Raw genomic sequence first — 20000 nt, forward strand, 5'->3', positions numbered from 1 at the left:
TTAGTCTGATCATAAATAAAAACAGTTGGTCATAGAGTGACAATGCAAAATTGCCACTGCTGCGCCTCCGCTTGTAGTTTTCTTTGCCTCGTTCACGCTGAATCTGGGACCATTTTATCATGGTTTTAGCATAAGGTTCAACCCAGCTATAAAAGCTATCAAATCGTTCCTTTGATACAAAGCCTGTGTAAAATGTCAGCAATTCAGAATCTTTGGAAATGTTTTCAGCTCCAAACCTGGTCCCTTTTAGATCTTCCACCTGTTGCTCTAAATCACTGATTTGTGCTTTAAGGATTTCAATTTGTTCCACTGCACTCAATTTGGCGGGTTGTATGTTTTCGTTTTCCGGTTCGTCCGTAGCCATTTCTTCCATTTGCTCATCACTAGCACTGGCTCCCTGGCCTCCTGATGCAGTCTCCCCTTCCTCCATTTTGACATCCTGCTGGAATGAATCGACAAAAGATTGGCGTCGCTCCTCTTGTTCTTGCTGTTCTGCCATAGTTTTTAACTCTTGTAGTTTATTTTGTGGGCGGTCTTGGCTGGACTTTGTCCATTGAAACTGCGAAGGCACAACTCCTGGTTTCAGACGTATAAGCCCTGTTATAGTTTTAAACATATCGCTTGGCTTGAAGTGAGCAGAACACACTAGAGTAGAGCCTTTCTTGATCTAGGAAACGAGTTTAACACTCTGAATTAAATCGCTGATAACAAGGGAGAATCTCATGGAATATTAATAATCATATTCGAGTCAATGAAAACAAACAAACCGGTGCCATGTGCGTTTGACAGTTTCGGCCAAAATCGACCAAAATCTAATGTAATGAGTTTATAGTTCCTCTGGATATGAATCGAGTACGCAATTCACGTGTAAGAAGCAAGTAAGACGGGAACTAACTGAGTCTTAAATCGAAAAACTTCCCGAACATATATATCAAAAGTGCACACGTGCGTTTGACAGCTCACTGTAGTCACGACTCGACACTCACCTGAAAAAGCGTCCCTTCATCTCGCTTTATCACGGCAATCCACTTCGATCTCTGTGAAGAATTTTTAGGAAAGTTGAAAAACGACAAATTCTGACCACTTTCGTTTCGTTTGTCGTTCTTGCAGTAATTTACACAGCAATGATCGTGAGCCATATTTGCGAGTTATTTCCACTCAAACTCCATGTAACGCAACCCTCGAAATGACCGCATGCCCCTCCACCCTCGTTTTGATGCCGCACTCGATCAAAAATGGCGGTGTGTGATATCGGTTTATGCTTATGCACTTTGATAATTCTTCAATATGTCTGCTAAGTTTTGACGAAATCGGCTTTGAACTGTTCATGATATTAGGAATTTAAAAGTGATACCCTTGCCAATATTTTGCCTAATGAATATATTCATGGTCAAGGTATCCACCGCGACCTTAAGGGACAATTGCACGCAAGATATATATAACTTTATACGCATAGCCTGCAGCTTGCTTTAATTGTGATGCTATTGTGTTGCACTAGGATAGGAGAAAAATGCTAAAAGTGGTGAAAGCAAAGAAGTATCAACAGATAGAAAGAAAGGCTAACAGATGGTAAGCAACAGATGGTATAAAGGATTCCTGTCAAAAAATTAATTGCAATATAATCCACTTCTATCCTTGCCGTCCTGTACCACTTGCTCAAAATACCCGTTAATTTCTTTCTTGTTTGGTGGGATCTTTTTGTCTAGTGTAATCATGTCTTTTGTGGCATTTGGCAATATTACAGTCAGTTGCAATGACATTATCAAAGAAAAAAGAAAAAGGTTAAAAAGCAAATAGGAATTAAAGTTAGGCATTATAAATACAAGTTTGAAATTCGCCTGAAGAAACGGCCTTAACACACGTAAATGAATTTATCTTACTATACACGAATATGTGAACAGAGAAAAACTCGTGAGTTTTCTGTAAATGTATGTAACGTAAATGCGGCCAACTTAGACGGATAAACCAATTCCTATTTCCCTTTTTTCTACGACAACGTTGTTGCAATTAGGTGTATGTGGAAGTTAGAAAATATACCTTTCCATGTTCAGTCATTGTTGAATTAGACAAATAAATGCAAATGCGCCCCCCCTTTGCGACCAAATGTTCTATCATCGTTAGCGCTAAATGGGTTTGATGGATTGTTTGCTCCACCTACCCGACTACCAACATCATCCCCCTGATCATGCCCAACTCTGCATGCCTGATTACCACCATTATCCACCTGCCCCCGTCCAGCTCTACCTGCCAGAGTCTGACCCTCATGTACTTGGTCACTTCCAGCTTTACCTGCCTGACTAACAGTGTCTACCACCTGCCCAAGGCCACTTCTGTCATCTAACTGTCCAGGCCCAGCTCCACCAGCCACCCTACCACATTCATCAACCTGGCCACTGCAAGCTCTACCTGCCCAACTACTACCATCATCCAGCTGCCCATGCCTAGCTCCACCTCCCCCACTACCATCCTCATCAACCTGTTCAGGCCCAGCTCTCTGTGCCACGACCTGATTGCTAGTTGTTGCTTCACCCACACCATCCAACTGCTGTTCTTGTGCAATATCTGCCGGGACCTGATTGATGATTGTGGCACCACCCGCACCAGCCATCTGCTGTGGTTGTTCAGCACTACATTCCTGACTTTCATTAGCCTCATTCCCATCTTGTGATACTGGCTTCACACCCGTACAAACCCAGGTGGAAATCTTATTAAGATCTTACTAAGATTCTTGTAAGTTTCTTACTAAGATTCTTATTAAGATTCTTAAATAAGAATCTTGTAAGAACTTACAAGATCTTGTAAGATCTTGTCACAAGATTCTTACAAGAATCTTGTAAGATCTTACAAGATCTTTCAAGATCTTGTGACAAGATCTTGTAAGATCTTACAAGATTCTTGTAAGAATCTTGTGACAAGATCGTACAAGAATCTTACAAGATCTTGTAAGAATCTTGTGACAAGATCGTACAAGATCTTGTAAGATCTTACAAGATTCTTGTAAGAATCTTGTGACAAGATCTTACAAGATCCTGTTAGATTCTTAACTAAGAATCTTGATAAGTATCTTAGTGAGAAACTTACAAGAATCTTACAAGATCTGGTAAGATTCCTGTGGAAAGAATCTTAATTAAATACCTTTACAAGTTTTCACAAGAACTTGCTAAGATTCTCAACAATATCTTAAATGATCTTCAAAAGAACTTCAAGATCTTGTAAGATTCTTAAAGAACTTTTAAGAATGTTTGCAGAATCTGTCTAAATTAGTAGATATCATAAATTTTTTTTCAGACCAATTTGCGGGTAAAATATAATGGTTTATGCAATATGTAATAACTAGATGAGTGAGGAATGGAGATCACAACCAAGAAAGAATTTCTTTATCTAACATCTATGCAAAATTTATTGCAAATTCTCAACACTGTGAAATTAATTTCTAACAAAGATCTTGATAAGAAACATTAACTGTTGAACTTGTTTGATTTAAATGACAGTTTGATTTAAAGTATCATTAATCCTTGCACAAACAAGCCATTATATCTCAAGGAAAAACACTTCAAACAACACTATAATTATACATTTCCCACTTCAAAAATTTGCTAATATATTCAAGCAAAAGTAGCAGCAAGACAAGGATAAAACTTTTTCTATCAAATTGAATTACTGTATTAATAACTCAGAAAATTTGACAGCTATTTTCCCTTAATGATCAAAAACAATGATTTGTGATACTTGTTTTGGTTATTTTTTTAATTAGAAGAATTTTTGTATTTAGAAATACAAAATGCACTGCAATACTATGAATTAAAGCTCGGTTTCCATTTTTACAAAAGCACACCCACTCCCTAAAACCAGCACTGGCAAAAGCAGTAACAAACACTAAAAAATATTGTCTATGTCTCAAAAGCTCGAGTGCTAACCTTAAGGGTGGGGACATGTCTCAGTTTGCAATGGCTTTTCTTCTTTTAGAGTAATTTAAGTATGAAAAAAAAAAAACTTTTTGTACTAAAGCAAAGGTGTTCAAATAATTAAAGCTCACTATCACTCATCTTAATTAGCATTTGACCATTAATTTGCATATATTTCTTTCTTGTATAAAAAAAGTTCATTCAGTCTGTGGACTTGTTAACATCTCCCTCCACAATGAGAAATTTTCTCTTGGAATCCAAGCATTTTTGATTCAAGGAGAGCCTTATTTGAGGCCACTTCTTGTTCATTTGGGCATCGTCAAATTTATGTTTTATAGCTCCTATGGGAAGGGAAAAAAATTATATATATATATATATCACACACATATAATAGAGAAAACAGAAATCGTCTTATTTTCTACCAGTCCATATTTATTGCCTTCCTGCTCATGGCTTGATTAACAGAAACTCTAACACATCTTCAGTGCTTTCCAAACTTTCCAAGTACTTCATAATTCTCAGTGACTGCATGCTAATGCAGAAACCAGTTGTTAATTCATGGCCCTAGGTACTGTCCAAATAAATGTGACTGGCTACTCAAAACTTAAAGGATAACAGGTGTTAATTTGTTTCCTTCTAGAGCCAGCTTCTTTTTAATGAAAGCCTTGGCAATATTACTTTGTGTGCAAGAGAAATAAATAACCCTGATTCAATCGTGAAACAAGAATTTTCTAACATATAACGTTGTTGAAATCTCTGTTTTTGTTTTGTTTCTTGGTATGCTTTTCTTTGAAAAAACTAACTAGTACACAAGAAAACAAATTCCATTGGCTTACTTTTTAGTAGATCAACTCTGTAAGGGTCTAACTTCACCTTGCCAGTAGCCTTCCCTCTGGCAGGCTCTACAATGCCATTTGCCATCTCCTCAAGTGAGAAGAGATTGGCAAAAACCTTGAGAGCATATTTTTTTAAATCCCCACCAGAGGGGAGTAATAGGAGGTTGGTTTCATTGTACATCTAAAATGAAATATAACATATTTAGAGACAAGTATCTAGATTGGAAAAAATAACCATCTGTGTTTAAAAAAAGTATCATCATCTATTGTCTGCAATAAAATTGTTGCTCTTAATAATTGTGACTTAAATTCCAGCTTGCAGTAGCCTGACTAGTGAATTGTACTCACTAAGGAAGGTAAAGGTAGAGGGGAGGAGCTTCTCAATTGTTCTCCTTGATCACCATCATGCCTCATCTGTATGTACAGAAAAGGAGGTATTGACTATCTTTAACAAGAATTTACTTATTTATTATCTTTAAGAGCAAAGTTCTTATGCAAAGGTTACCATTTATGAAAATTGGCAATTTTCACTGCCCAACTTCAAACAAACTTTGTTCACCTTTTACACCATTGAAACAACTATTCAAAATTTCCACAAAAAGTTGATAAATGAAAAATTACCTTTTTACTATCAGGAGGAGTTGCCACCCTTCTATCCCATTCTGTGCTTGTGATATTTAGATGGGACTCAATGAAGTCTACTTTATTCAAGATACAATCAATTTTTCTGGTGATCATATCTCTCCAGTTGTCCTGTGAATATAAATAGAAAAAAATGTTTACATTTGTAAAGCAATCCTTCAACTAAATAAATTGTCATTAACTTTAAAAAGAACCAAAAATTTGTGAGAAAGGAAAGTAAGGAATCATAATTCAGCACTAAATGAAAACCAGAAAAAAACACACATTTGCAAAACAGAACCAAACAAAACACAAAAAATGTTGCATGGAATTAATACAGGTGTCAAATGTGTTTATGTGGAATTAACAGGATAACAGAGCCAAATTTTACCTTAAGCCATTTAAGTTGCTGATTCTTTCTTAGATGGGGAGGTCAAATGCACTTTAATTCTCCAACATTGAATATTTAAAGTCACAATACTTACATCGTCAGAAGAACTTCCCCCTCTTTTGGCAATTTTGTTGGCTTTGGGAAAATTCCTACCACTGGGGACATGGTGATGATAATCAGACCCAGTTTGGCTTTCATCATCACCATCATCATCACTGGAAACCTATAAGTAGAATAATGCAATTTAACAGGTTATAATTTATTACACAATTTAAAGCACCAATGAAAATATGGCCTATTATCTATTATCAGGCACCATATTTGGTACTTGATATAGAAAATGTGTTAAAATGGCAATGATTGTTCTAAAATGTTACAGTTAGTTTCTTGCTTCAAAGAAAGTGTGATTAATGTGAGCATGTAATAGAGGAAAGCACTTACCTCCTGATTTTCAAAAACAGATGAACCCAATTTTTCCAACTTCTTCATTTCGTTGCTGATGTCCCAATCTAAGAGTAAAAAAAAAAAATTAAAATTCTATAGCAAGTTACCTCAACAACAGATTTAGTGTGTGTTGTGGTTCCATTTCATTTGGTTTAAAAAGTGGCAAACCATTTTAAGTTTGATAATTTCGCTTTTTCAACAGAACGTTATCAGTAAAACGTTTAGAACAATAACCTTTAGAACAATAACCTTTAGACCCCAGGTGACTACTGTGATCAGTATATTCCACTATGGTATAGAACAGAAAATTAACTCAATTCTAGGAAAAAATCTTCTAACCTATTTCATCCTTTTTTCGTTTTGGTGACTGGGACACTCTTGCTTGCTCTGGGGATAATGCACCTTCCAGGGCCTCCATCCTCTTTTGGCATTCCTCCTTATTTCCTTAAAAGGAGAGAATAACAGCCAATAAAATGTGTCATGTCCCTATTTGAATCTTCACTGAAAGAAGGGGAAAGTAGTTACCTGGGGTATTTCTCAGGTTTGCTGAAAATAGCAATCACCATTTGCTCAATGTTTTGTATGTTTCTTTGTTTATAAAACCTTTCTGATATCACTGACCTGTTCAGCAATGTAAGTCTTTCTCCATGTTTTCTCAAATTGGTTATTATCTTAGTTAATGGGACTTCTGCCATAAAATAAACAACCCTTACAATTGCCAATGAGTTCAGGTCCATATAATTTGAAACGTGTTAGAAAAAGTCCAATATCAGGGTGTTTTTCCTGGGTGATTGAGGGAAAGAGGAGGCTTGGCTGGGAGTTACCCAAACTATATGTTACCATTGCTTACGGTGTCACTGCTCTCTCCCAAATAAACATTTAGGGAGAAAATTAATTACAAAAAAGAAAAACAACAACAAAATATTGGATCGCATCTATTTGCTCCTGGCCAAAGCAAACATAAACAATACCTACAACTTACCGATAAACATAAGCGTTGCAGAATACTTCTTACCACTGATTTTCACCGACACTGTGCTCATTACTTTAGCTTCCCGATCTATTGTTTTCCGCTCAACTAAACTATACTTAAGGTCTTCCATAAAGAATAAGACACAGTGATCTTTGTCCTCAAAATCTGAAATAAAACAAAATTGCTAATAAATAAATTTCAGGGAATAAACGGATCACATAATCGATTTCCCGTTAGTGTTATTGTACCCTTTTAGTTACTTTTAGCGGCAAGGTTATTAGTAACGAAAGCCCAAGACAAATATTTGTTTATTGCAAACTATTTCGTGCGAGACGACTGGAAGCTACGATGTTTCTGCCTACAACATTTAAATACAGAACAATCTCCCTTTTAAAACTGCCTTGAGAAAACTGCTACAAGTTTAGCGAGGTTAGCGCGCCGTTACGTCGTTTGGATGACAATAGCGTTACATCTCGTGTCAGTTTCTACTCGATTCTAAACAAAAACGCTTGTAGACAAAATAGAACTCTAGAACGATTTCATGATTTGCCCTACATTAAAAAAAAACATGGCCTTGTAATTACAACAACTCATGGTCATTTTTTCCGTTCATGTTGAAAGAATCGAAAAAAGTGCGAGATTAAGTCTATCGCATCGCCTTCCAGATGTGTAAAGTTGATCACATCAACATAATGCGGTATTCCATAATGCACAAGAGTCAGTACTACTTACCTTCGGGATGATTTTCCTTCATTTGCTTTAGTTGCAGTCGTGCACTAGTTGGCTTTTTAGACATTTTAACAAGACACTCGAACTACCAAGACCAATGTGTTCCTTGAGGTTGAAAGCGAGTGCTCAAATAAAGTGTCGTGGACAATCGTGCGTGCATTTTATATGCTTAACAGATGTAAACTATTCACCTGAACTGCGAAGCCACTTCACGTGATACAATTCAACAAGGGTATCGCAACGTTAATTGTGTAATCGTAACGTTCTTTCATAATAAAAGCAAAACGCAACTTACCTTCTCTAGCCTGCTATAAACTCTTGTTACTTACCGACTGTGTCATTTTCTATATTCAAGCAGCAATAACATTTGTTATTTTGTTAAGAATGGTAAAGTCCTAATTCTCGAAATCGTTATTCTTCTTCTGGGCTGTAGTTACAGTTAAATTTCGCAACGAGGCAGATAACACTCAACCAAAGTAAATTTATGTTGGACTTTGCTCGAAACGAAATGGCGCAAGAACGGTTGATGGCAACGGTCGAATTTGCAATTCTGCGTATGCGCAGTGGTCCTGGCGGGAAACTGTGGAAAGCCCTCGTAAAAGTACAAAATGTCACGCAACTCTCGCGAAAAATATTTTCTGAGTTACTACAACTTTTTTTAAAATACAGTTTTTAATTTCGGCCACCCGGCCGGTCTGAAAATTTGCGATGTTCAGTTGTCAGTTTCTTTGTAAAGAATATGGCTTGTAAAATCTAATTCTAGAAATCGGTTTTCTTCTTCAGGGCTTTTAAGGCACAGTTAAATTTCACAACGAGGCAGATAACACTCGACCTAAGTAAAATTTCTGTCGAACTTTGCCCGAAAAAGATATGTCGCAACAACGGTTTATATTGTATTTTTAAAAATAAATGTTTTCATTTCTGCCGAACGGTCGGTCTGCACATTCTGCGATATCTTTTGCTGAACCAGATCTTGCTTACGATCAATTTGTCAAATATTCAAAAGGAAATTACCTACACGACCAAAAGCTGCCAAAACGAAGATTTTTCTTTAGCAACGGCGAAAAATGTTGTTTGATGAAAGTTCGAGCGCCCACGAGGAAGACAGTGGCAGCGAACAGAGCGTTACCAGAGAAGATATTGAACGGGACAAATCCTCAGATTTTGATGATTTATCTAATGAAAACATACTGAGGACTCCAAGAAAGAACAGGAAAAGGAGAATTTGGCAAGTGAATAACAATTCAGGAGAGGAATCAAGTGCACATGAGTCATATGACTCAAGCGATGTCGACTCTTCAGAAGAAGACACTCTTGTTCTTATCAAATCACCTCAAAAGAAGAAACATTCTGCAATTGACGAGCCACTTTGTGACAGTGATGGCCCTGGCAATCCAGATGCACCCCATCAGGAGGATTGCGAACTCCATGAAACTTTAATAGGTTGTGGGGGGTCTGAAAGTGACTGGTCTGGTAACTTGTCTGAAGACCCAGAGAGTGCTCCTGAATCCACCTCAAGCATTGAGCACCCCAGCTCTGAAGAGGAAGGAGCCGGAGATGAAGACACTGAGAGTGAAGGTGATATGAATTCTGGAGAGTCAGGTGAACTTCCATTATATGATGGATCTACATTAACAAGTGCCAATTTTGATGCATTGTTGTTAGCCCTTTTCAAGAAGCATCGCATGTCTGAAGCTGCAAAGGAGGACATGTTGAAACTATTAGAACTTACTTTGCCAGGTAACAACAGTGTCGCACCATCATCCTACAAGTTTAACAAAAGACATGACGAGTGCTTACTTCCTTATAAGCTAATGGAACTCTGCTCTACATGTCACAAAAAAGTGGAAAAAGATTTGTGCAAAAATAGTGATTGTGGAGGTGAGGGAATGAAAGTTGAAGTACTCAGGTTTTATGAAATACCTCTAAAACCACAGCTTCAAAGACTACTTCAAGGTAAGAACAAAATGTAAAATGTACATTTAATAGAAAGTCTATGGTTAGACATACTCTACTGAGTTAAAAACCAAAAAAAAAATAAATAGAATGTCACCTAACCTTTGTTTTTGACTAGTTTGATCTGGAGCCTCATTTTATCTTTAAAGTTCATTCTCCAGTAAATGCACGTGAAACCTTACAATCATCAAATATTCACAAAGTTATGTAAATTCTTTGCCAAGTCAACATCACTCTTAAATTAGGGGTTAAAGGGTAGAGGAGCTGATAACCTGAAAGGCATAAAAATTGTTCAAAAATATACATGCTTTAGGCAGAAAAGAATGATTATTACATTATTGAGCAAAGATGTACCCTGTGGCACCTTTTGGCCTATAAGCCAGAAATCCTTTCTATGTGACTTCTATTAAGGGATCCCTTATGCAATTAACTGACCAATCTAATTAAGAGAAGTGAAAAAAAGAAAATTCTACATGTGAATTATTGGTCATCTTTGCTGTAACATTGGTCCTAGGCATAATTGGCACCCCAGAAAAAGTATTTTTGCTGTAAGGTTAATTTCATATTTGAGTTAATAATTTATCCACCAAAAAATGCATTATTGGCCGAAGATATAGTTACTAAGAGTGAGCAATCATCATACCTGGTGGTTAAAATAATTGGGTTTTTTTTATTATATATTCTCTTACAAAGGAAAGGGTAGGAGTTAAAACTGTTCCCTCCTGATATATTTTCAGAACACTGGCAATTGATTGAAGACTATCGAATGGTTATGGCACAATTGCCAGCTGAAGACTGCATAAGAGACATACAGGATGGTAGGGTGTACCAAAATTTCATCCAGCATGACCCTCGTGCCAGAGGAAGGAAAGTACTTTCAGTTGTAGTTAGCAGTGATGGGGCACCATTGATTAAGTCCAAGAAGTTTAGTATCTGGCCACTTATTTGTTTTCTTGTGGAGTTACCTCCTCAAGAAAGATACAAATTTGAAAACATCCTACTCACTGGGCTGTGGTATGGGAAGTCTAAACCAAATGTGCCACTATTTTTGAAAAATTTTACTGGTGAATTATCCAATTTGGCAAATGGCAGCAATTTTAACAACGAAACAGGTGAACTTGTGCCATCAGTGTGCAGAATCCAATCTGTTGTGCCTGACCTGCCTGCCAAAGCCTTGCTTTTTAACTCGTGAATTGCGCGCATGCGCAAGAGCGAGTTATAGGTACGATGTGGGGAATAGCATTCGCTCGCTCGCTCGATTGGTCGATTCCTGTAAACTTTTTTTAGATTTTAGGCTTTTGAGTGCATTTTATAGTTTTTGGCGAGCAATAAACAGACGAAATGGCGACCTTTGTTGCTAAGAATAGTGGTGGGGTGAAAAAGAAGCCAATGATAATCTTAAAAGAGTTTTTTTTTCGTTTTAGTTTCAACAAGCAGCGCCAGCGACTGGCAAGCATTCAAGGATTCACACTGAAATAACAACAACCTTCGTTTTTCATAAAATTGTAATTTACAATCCTTGAACTTGAAAACAATCCGAAGATTCATTGAAAATATCACTTACTGCGAAGCGCTCGGAGTTTACAGATGTTCAAAAGCTTTTTCTGTTATAGCGTGAGATTGAGGACAAAATTGATCATTACGTTTCGTCGCATGTGTTTTTCCTGTGTGAAGCAACAAAAGATGCCGGCGACTGACTAAATAACAAGTTAACACGAAAATCAAATAACACTTAGACAAACAATTTTAGCTACCGATTTTCAGTGAATTTTTAAAGAACAATTTTCTTGTAAGTTTCAAGACAATTTGAAGATTCAACATATATACAACGTACTAAAATGCGAAAATTACACACCACAAAATTGATAAATAGGCCTGAAATGAAATTCTATCTTGTTATTGATTATACGTTGCCTAGCACGTGACTTAAATCTACCCAGGCGGAGATCTAAAATGACGGTGGCAGACTTGGCTTAGTTATATCACTCAAAACTCGTTCCCGTTTGTCTCATTTGATAAAGAGGGAATCGTTAATGTTTTCATTAAGACAGTATTGCCTTGACTTTCTAATATTTACAACGAAAGACAGTAAATTTCACTTTTCACCCACATTTACTTCCAACCTTTTCTTTTGAACCAGAAACAAAAATGATAGACGTTTAAAACACATTACATCATCCACCTTGTTAAATGTAATAGCATGATCATTTCAATTGTAATGCCTTCTTGTCCCAACGTTACTTTGTTTCTTTGCTACATTAGCGAACACTGAACTACTGCTCGTACTCTAGATGACAATCAACCACAAAATTCCCTAAACCAGATAACATTAAACATAATCTCAAAAATCATGTGTCAATTCACGAGTTTGCTCACAGAGCACTTTGATTAACATCAAGCAATATAATGGTAAATTTGGCTGCAGTGTATGCAAACATCCAGGGAGGTATGACCTGCAAACACGTGCAAGGCTGTATGAATACAGGCCCTCTGGTACTGTGGCTGTCAGAACAGCACAAGAAACCAGGATGTTTGCAAGAATTGCAGAGGCAAGAGGCACCACTATATTCGGCATAAAAGGAGAAAATGTGTTTTCTCAATTAGTTGACATTCCAGACAATGTACCTATTGACTGGATGCATTGTGTTTGTGAAGACATCCTTAAAAGACAGCTATTCAAACGGTGGTTCGATCCTCAGTATGCTAGAGATGTATATAGTTTACTAGAAATTAGTCATGAGCTAGGCAATATGTTTCTCTCTATCAAAGTGCCCCATGACTTTACTAGAAAGCCACGTAGCATTGCTGAGTTAAAACACTGGAAAGCATCCGAATTTCGTTTGTTTGCCCTCTTTGCTGGACTGCCATGTCTTCGATATGCTGTTCTTTCTGATGAATTTGGTGTAGACCACTTTTGTCACTTTGCACTTCTTTCCACTGCCCTTCGTTTCCTGCACTCAACTCCTATTTCTAAAACTTGTGTAGAGAAGGCACAAGTTTTGCTTGATAACTTTGTGAGACTTTTACCAAGTCTTTATGGTATTGAGGAGTGTACTTACAACTCCCATGCTTTACTCCACTTCCCTTCCCAAGTTCTTGACCATGGTTCCTTGGCACTTACTTCTGCTTTTGTATTTGAAGCATTCATTGCTCACCTTAAAAATCTGTATTCTGGAACAAGGGGACTCCCAAAGCAGATGGTGGAAAAACTAGGGGTAAGCCAGACCTACAAGGTGCATGTTTTGCAGAAATGCAAATCAACACCCAGTGCTGCTAGGTTTGCAAAACATCTGCTTGGTGAAAGGCCCAGTGTTCGGTATACAGAAGGGGGAATCCTGCTGCATGAACCTGTGCACTTCAAGAAGCTGACACAGTTTCAAAATGTCCTTTCTGCAGCATTTGGAAGTGGTCCTGACCAAGAATACTTGGTTTCCTATAGGATGACAAAAGATCATGTCACCTTCCACAGCATGATGTATCCTAGAAAAGGAAATTCATGCAGTTACCTTGTTCAGTTTTGTGCACATGGGAGGAAATGCTATGGCAGAGTGGTTTGCTACATCCTCTTCCAGAATGTTGCCTATGCATTGATCACCAAGTATGGCTTGACTGGATTAAATGTTTGCCAAGACCTTCCTCTACCACAGGATGTGGTCCTGAAGGAAATTGTTCATCGAAACTTAATTGGCCAACATTTTCTCCAGGTTCAAGAAATTGAAAGTCTCTTGCTTGTGAAATGTGCTGATGTTATCAACAGGTGTCTTCATGTTCAAGGCGAGGATGGAAAAGGTTTCATCACCTTTCTAGACACTCCCTATGAACATGATTAGTAATTATTTTAAACTAGCTGTTAAATGTCTTTCATACTCAATCATCAAATGTAATCTGAAATATCTGTCCAAATTTAATCTGTTAATACTGTAAATGTTACATTTCCCGTGCACTAGACCTCGGCTCTGCCAAGGTTTTGTCAACACTAAGGTCAAACCTCAGTGCACGTGTTTTTAACCCTTCTTATTTTTGCCTTTATTTTTCGGATGAGGATCTTTTAACTGGAGTCATATTGAAAGAAAACAACATTACAGGGTGTGAAATCAATTTTTTTTTTTCTGAAAGCCACTTGGCTCCTAAATTCTTCAAAGTGGTAGCCAATTCAAAAAAAGTTGGTCGCCACTTTTAAAGACAAACAAGACCTTTTTTTACGCTGTCAGCGTTCTAGATAGACCCTCCAAAATTAAGTTAAGGAAAAGATCTTTAAAGTGCTACAAGTGGACGCTAAGATGGATGGTATACAACGTTCAGGCTCACCTTAATCCAAGATGGCGTCTAGTTGTCGATCGAGATGCATGTACTGCGTTTTGGAAACAAACTTAACGAGGAAGTTTGCCGCGGATTTATCCTTGTAAATCTGGTTTTGTATTCGAACAGTGTGCTGAGCATAATTGATCGGATTGAATGAAACATGGAATTGACACTGAATTGGTGACTGTTACAAATACCATTATTCCAGTGGAACAATTACCTCTTTAGAAAACAGGTGTGTTTGTGTTATCAGGTCTGAAATTTGTAAACCATAGATGCTTACTTGACTTTATTGATATCACTTTTGATATCATGTGTGCAAGGTTTTAAGCCATATGCATCATGCTCTATTATGTACTGAATAGGATGTGCATTTCAAGTCACTCAGGAATGTGCTGGAATAAACTTGATAAAATCTTGTCAAGAACATTTTGAATTCTTGCTCATCTTACAAATTAAGATTCTTACAAAACTTTTAGATAAACTTTAGATAAGATCTTCTTTGGAACCTTTATGTCAGGAGTTACATTTACTGATCTTTGATTATTAAGATTCTTAAACAAACTTACCAAGATCTTGTTAAGGAGCTTTTAAGATCTTACTAATCTTACAGATTAGGATTCTTACAAGATTCTTACATGAACTTAATAAGATCTTGTTAGGAACCTTACAAGATTCTTATATAAACTTGATAAGATCTTGTTAAGATCCTTCAAAGATCTTAACTCTCATGTGTTGTAAAATTTTGTTAAGATTCTTACAAGATTCTTAAATATAGTTAAGATCTTTTAAGATCTTACAATGCTCAAACTTGGTTAAGATTTGTTCAAGAAATTTGGTAAGATCGTAGTAAGATTATTAATTCTTAATAAGATCTTAATAAGATCTTCATCTTAATTGCCATCTTATAAGATTCTTACAAGATCTTTCAAGATCTTACAAGATCTTACAAGATCTTAATAAGATTTCCACCTGGGAACAACGGACATTGTGCCATTTTTGATGGAAACAGTTATGGACGGATCCTCTGGCTCGTCATCAATCGTGTGTTCACTGCCATGAAACTCTATAATGGAGACACAGATTTTTTTATTTAATCCTGATCACTCTTAGTAAAACAGAAAACTTTTAGTACATAGATCAAATGCATTAAACGAAATGTGAAAGAACCCTCTGGCAGAAATTAAATACCGAAAAATGTGCAAAGCAAATTTAAGAAGGTTCTAATATGTTAGTTACAGTCAAATTGTGACACACATTAAAATCAAAGAGTTTGAATTTGAGATTACAGCAATAGGGATACACATGTTTCACTATATAAATGAATTCTGCTATCAGTTTGTTAGCTTTTTCACAATAAACTCAAACAAATATTGAATGTATACTTAATGACACATCCCATCTTTTTTGGTAATCCCCCAGTCATCATCACCATCATTATGGTTATAATGATTAACAATCTCTCAGCCTAAATTGACAATTATGTCAAATACAATGAAAAATTTCGCCAGACTTCTTAGACTTCATGCGTACAATGATCTTACTGAGTAAAACGACTAGTGTTTTTTTACCTTGTATATTTATGAGGTTTTCTATTTCCTTAGGAAAACCATTTGGAAAATTTTGCCACAAACCATGTGTTATGACATGTTGCAAAAGAGCACAAGAAATTTTATTGGATCAGGATGGAAAGTTCTTTTGGGTGGAATGTACTGTTTTAATCGTAAGATTATCAAGACAACGAATATAGTGGTGATTGTCAGTTGCACTTACCTTTGGAAAACTGTTTGTAAAGTCTTGTAGTCACAAGACCATATTTTGATGCATTTTGTTTGTTTTTTCCAACAAACTTTTGGCCAGCACCAGGTGTGCCGTAAGTGTGTACAGATGTACCTTTGCCATGTCTGTTGAAGTATAGAACAACAACATCCCAACCATGATGTTGGTATAAAACATTTGCCTAAAATTCAATCAACAAGAAATATGTCACTTACAGATATATGTATTAAAGATCCTAGAAAATTAGGAAAAGGTCTTAATTGGAGTAAAACAGAATTCCATAAATATTTTACATTTCACAGTATGGTTATCATCATTAGTATCATGATCATTACTTTGGTTTGAACTCGGTGGAACAAACCGCTTACAAACAAAGTCTATCACAGTGCACCGCTGGCTTTCAACATGGAACATGCATCATGGATCACAGGTGCAACATTTATAGAAATAGGTGTGTAATTTATTGTTATAAAATAACTGAAAAGTAAAGGAGGAATTATATTCAAAAATACTACGGTGATCATGTCATCTAATGGGCCATGCACTCATGGCATCAGGTGACATGGATCATCCTCTTGCTAAGTATGTACAATTTATTACATGGCTTTGCATACACATGCAGCAGTTAGCCATTCTGAATGTTAATATGGCTATATAAGTCACATAACAGCAAATTGCAATCTGCCAAAAATGCAAATTACTTATCTCATATATCAGTGGTAATTAAGCGAGAGACATACAAGAGCAATTTGCATGCACAACAGGGTGCCACCTAGTATTAAAATGGATTTTTTTATCATTAGACTCCCTAGTTATCAAAAGTCTTTTTCTTTCATTCCTACAGTCTGTTGGGAATTGACAAAGAAAGTGTTCATCAAGAAAAAAAAGGGGGGACATTATTATATACCAACAGTTTTTAAGGAGTCAAGCAGAGTAATCCACAAGCAAAGATATTAATTAAAAGGTATTGAATATAAGGCTCAGAGTGTGTTTAGAATTTTCACTCAGCTCACAGCTTTGATGAAGCATGCATGCATGCATGCATTGTTACATTAATTATGTAGGCTACATGCAGTTAAAGGATGAACATAACAAATCCACTTGTCATTCATTGCAGTAATTACCTGATACTCCAAAAGTTTCCTTTGTTGAGTGACATGTGTTTTCTTTTTCTTGGCAAGTTTTTCCCAGTCAAAGGAAAATAAGAAGAAGAAAGAAAGTCAAAGAAGTCAAAGAAACAAGGATGGCACCATAAGATTTAACACCATGTACAACAAATCTGAACAAACTGAGCAATTTCCGAGTACAAAATAAAGCCAACTACAGAATACGAGGTCATTTCTGTAGAAATAGATATCAGTGAATCCTTTAGCTCGTTGTATTAGGGAGTGAAGTGGCTCGGCGGCCAGGCAGAGTTAGTGTTTGTGATATAATGTGTATAAAAGTGTTAGTGCCTAGGTGGCTGGTTTGGCTCGGTAGTGACCTTGACATCCGAGCAGCAGAGTCAGTCGACCGATACATCAGTAAAGGTACCCCGTTGTTTCCGATAATTCCGATGTTCGATAACTCGCGATTTCCTGTAAATATTTCAGGATCGATGTTCGATTTCACACGTACGCAAACTTGATTTTTTCAATGTCCTCATTTATTATGTCACAAAATCATCTTATATTACATTTGATATTATTAACTCAACTGGAAGTCACGCAATGTTACGAAATAGTAACGCACTATCCTTTTCGTCTCTATAACACCCCTTGCCATAGGCCTGCATTCCGTAGTAGCCTCAGGAGTTCTGACAAGCATGCATATTTATTAAGTTCTTTTTTACCGAATTTGTTCCACATCACGTACTCATGTCTCATGAATATTCACAAGGACCACAAGTCTGAATTATTCATAACTTAGACTAAAATGAAAAAAAAAGAAGAAATATTCTTACCTTCTGTATCAGCAGACGCCATGAATAAAATAGGTTAAGCTAATTTTCCCTGTAAGGAAGGCAACAGAGCGAACAAGTACAGAACCGAGGAAATCCGAAATGGCCCGCAAAAATTAGTTTGATCCATCTCTCATATCCAGTCTACCACTAGCTTCACGGCCATCACAATGTTGAATGATTATACTTCATTTTGTGGCATTTGAGAAGTTATGATAATTCTTCATTTGCAGTGGAGATCGTGTTGATGTCTGAGGGGGTGTTGTAGGCACCACTACCGGTCCTGCCTGGCCGGGAGAGGTATATGGTGATTGGGAGCCTAGGGTGATCTCGTAAGCAAGTCCTTTTCCACTCCCCCTTAGAGAAGATGTGGTGATTTAGTCGCGCTGCTGATGGTGTGGTGATGGTGACATGTGTGGTCGTCTTCTAGTTGTGGCGACGTTTGCGGGGGGTTCAGGGCAATTGGTCACCCTTGGTCTGGAATGCTGCTATTTGTGAGATCGGTTCGGTTTCTGTGGCGTGGATCCCTGGGGTCTGGGGCGGGCGCTGCGGAGGCTGGCGTTGGTTACGTTTTTTACGGCGATTGGCCTGTGGCATGCGATACACATTTGGTGGGGTTTCTCGTTCCAACCTCGGGCCCCTTCTGTGAAGACCTTGAAGGCGATGTGACAGCCAGGGCATGTCGCTTCCTTCACCCGATCCGCTTGAGAGAGGGTTGGGACGGGGTTTGGTGGCGATTTCCTTTGCTTCACGAAGGAGGAGACGGCTGATCGTGAGGGGGAGGTGAGAGCATTATGGGTCATCTCTTTGCTTTCTACTAAGGCAATAATTTCGTTTATCGGTGTCTCGAGTATGCCCGCTATGCCTAGCACTTCCCTCCAGATGTCGGTGTCGTAGAGGCCATTCAGGATGACGTCACGGATGACGTGGTCAGTGTAGTCGACCGAAGCGCCACAGGTGCACAAAGCGGTATAGGAACAGGTTTCCGCCTCCCCCGTACTTTAGCTGTAAAGGTGAGGAAAGGCTCATCACGTTCTTGCCTTAGTTGGAGAAGCTCTGTACGTAGCACACAAGTGGCGACTGCGATTACTGCTAAGGAGCGCATGGCGGCCAGCAGTTGGGTCAGGGTCCCAGAAGCGGCGTTAGGATTGGCTTTGAGAAGGCTGTCCCCAAGTTCGGTTCCTGCACACTGGAATAGCTGGGAGGGCGCCGAGGCGTCGTCGATGCCTGAACCTGATTTGAAAACCTCCCAGCGTCTCGTGAAGACGTTCCACTCCTCTATCGTAACTCCAACATCGACCTTGGGCCGCTCTAGTTTTGGGCCTCTGGGTGCTGTAGGTGCTGGGGCAGCGTCTGCGACGGTAGGCGCCAGGTTGCAGTGGGCCGGGTTGTGATTAGAGAGAAGGGCAATTGCCAGTGCTTCGGAGACATCGTCTGTTGTGAATGTGCAGTCGGGCGCAGAGCATTCGATGACTACCATGACGAAGAGATCAACTGTTTCATGAAGTGAACTCCTCGATTGAATACTTTAATGACAACGATGAAACAGTTCTACAGGGTGAAACACAGTATAATCACGCTGAATAACAAGAACAATAAAGCTAAACGCAACAAAGAATAACGAACTTACGATAACAAGTACAATAAGATCAACCCGTCCACGCGAAACAAGATAAGTCTTTTTCAAAACAACATGGCCGACTCCCCACTCGTCCCCAGTCCTGCCGAGCCGTCGGTATACGGCCAGCGGTTGGCCAGCGGTAGTCCCTTCATAAACATCATACACATAGCCTTCTCTGAAAAACTTGTAACTCTTCTCGCCGGCATTTTTCTTTCCTCCAGTCTCCAACCACTTCGAAATTGTATCAAGAGACACCTTAGGAAAATTTCGCAATGATTTTGACCATTCCAAATTACCTTGTGTGAAGAAACAAGAGCAACATCCATCATGATCCTTACCACAGTGGCACAATCGCGACGCCATTTTTTGATGCTTTATGATGTAAACACCCAATTCAAACCACGTGACGTGTTAGCCGATTGTGTCTATTTCAAAACATAGTTAATACCTGTCTGTTTGATCACTTGGATCATAGTGGCCTTGTTCCAGTAACATAGTGAGCTG

General features: G+C 38.0%; 4 protein-coding genes and 1 pseudogene across 4 annotated transcripts in view; 2 read left to right on the forward strand and 3 right to left on the reverse strand.

The window, feature by feature from the left end:
- Window positions 1–1139, reverse strand: part of LOC149048058 (uncharacterized) — a 1889-nt gene extending 750 nt beyond the window's left edge. Inside the window, exons 1-2 of the mRNA XM_089202289.1 lie at window positions 987–1139; window positions 1–667 (exon numbers count right to left, since the gene is read on the reverse strand). The exon at window positions 1–667 is cut by the window's left edge and continues 750 nt beyond it. Coding sequence (XP_089058415.1) covers window positions 1–667; window positions 987–1139 — 820 coding nt within the window. The remainder of the gene's footprint in view (window positions 668–986) is intronic.
- Window positions 1–20000, forward strand: part of LOC113686632 (uncharacterized) — a 187630-nt gene that overhangs the window by 155338 nt on the left and 12292 nt on the right. The gene's annotated exons all lie outside the window — the stretch shown is intronic.
- Window positions 3373–8430, reverse strand: LOC113683900 (uncharacterized). The gene is made up of 9 exons (XM_089200279.1): window positions 7903–8430; window positions 7180–7335; window positions 6537–6641; window positions 6195–6262; window positions 5848–5976; window positions 5363–5494; window positions 5090–5155; window positions 4742–4922; window positions 3373–4246 (listed from the first exon to the last, which is right to left on the reverse strand). The coding sequence occupies exons 1-9, from the start codon at window positions 7964–7966 to the stop codon at window positions 4107–4109; spliced, it is 1041 nt and encodes a 346-aa protein (XP_089056405.1). The 5' UTR covers window positions 7967–8430; the 3' UTR covers window positions 3373–4106.
- Window positions 8967–11189, forward strand: LOC149048059 (uncharacterized). The gene is made up of 2 exons (XM_089202290.1): window positions 8967–9855; window positions 10593–11189. The coding sequence occupies exons 1-2, from the start codon at window positions 8967–8969 to the stop codon at window positions 11045–11047; spliced, it is 1344 nt and encodes a 447-aa protein (XP_089058416.1). The 3' UTR covers window positions 11048–11189.
- Window positions 18235–19358, reverse strand: LOC149048060 (uncharacterized; annotated as a pseudogene).

This window comes from Pocillopora damicornis, chromosome 3 (genome assembly GCF_964200805.1).
Source record: "Pocillopora damicornis chromosome 3, jaPocDami1.2, whole genome shotgun sequence".
Lineage (NCBI taxonomy): Eukaryota > Metazoa > Cnidaria > Anthozoa > Scleractinia > Pocilloporidae > Pocillopora > Pocillopora damicornis.

Excerpts from the sequence above, each read along its gene's own strand:
- LOC113683900 (XM_089200279.1), bottom strand. The coding sequence starts at position 7,966 with ATGTCTAAAAAGCCAACTAGTGCACGACTGCAACTAAAGCAAATGAAG. Across the intron at positions 5,977-6,194 it reads CTGTTTTTGAAAATCAGGAG|GTTTCCAGTGATGATGATGG; the intron begins GTAAGTGCTTTC and ends TTCTACTTATAG. Across the intron at positions 5,495-5,847 it reads GGGGAAGTTCTTCTGACGAT|GACAACTGGAGAGATATGAT; the intron begins GTAAGTATTGTG and ends TTATATTCACAG.
- LOC149048059 (XM_089202290.1), top strand. The coding sequence starts at position 8,967 with ATGTTGTTTGATGAAAGTTCGAGCGCCCACGAGGAAGACAGTGGCAGC. Across the intron at positions 9,856-10,592 it reads GCTTCAAAGACTACTTCAAG|AACACTGGCAATTGATTGAA; the intron begins GTAAGAACAAAA and ends ATATATTTTCAG.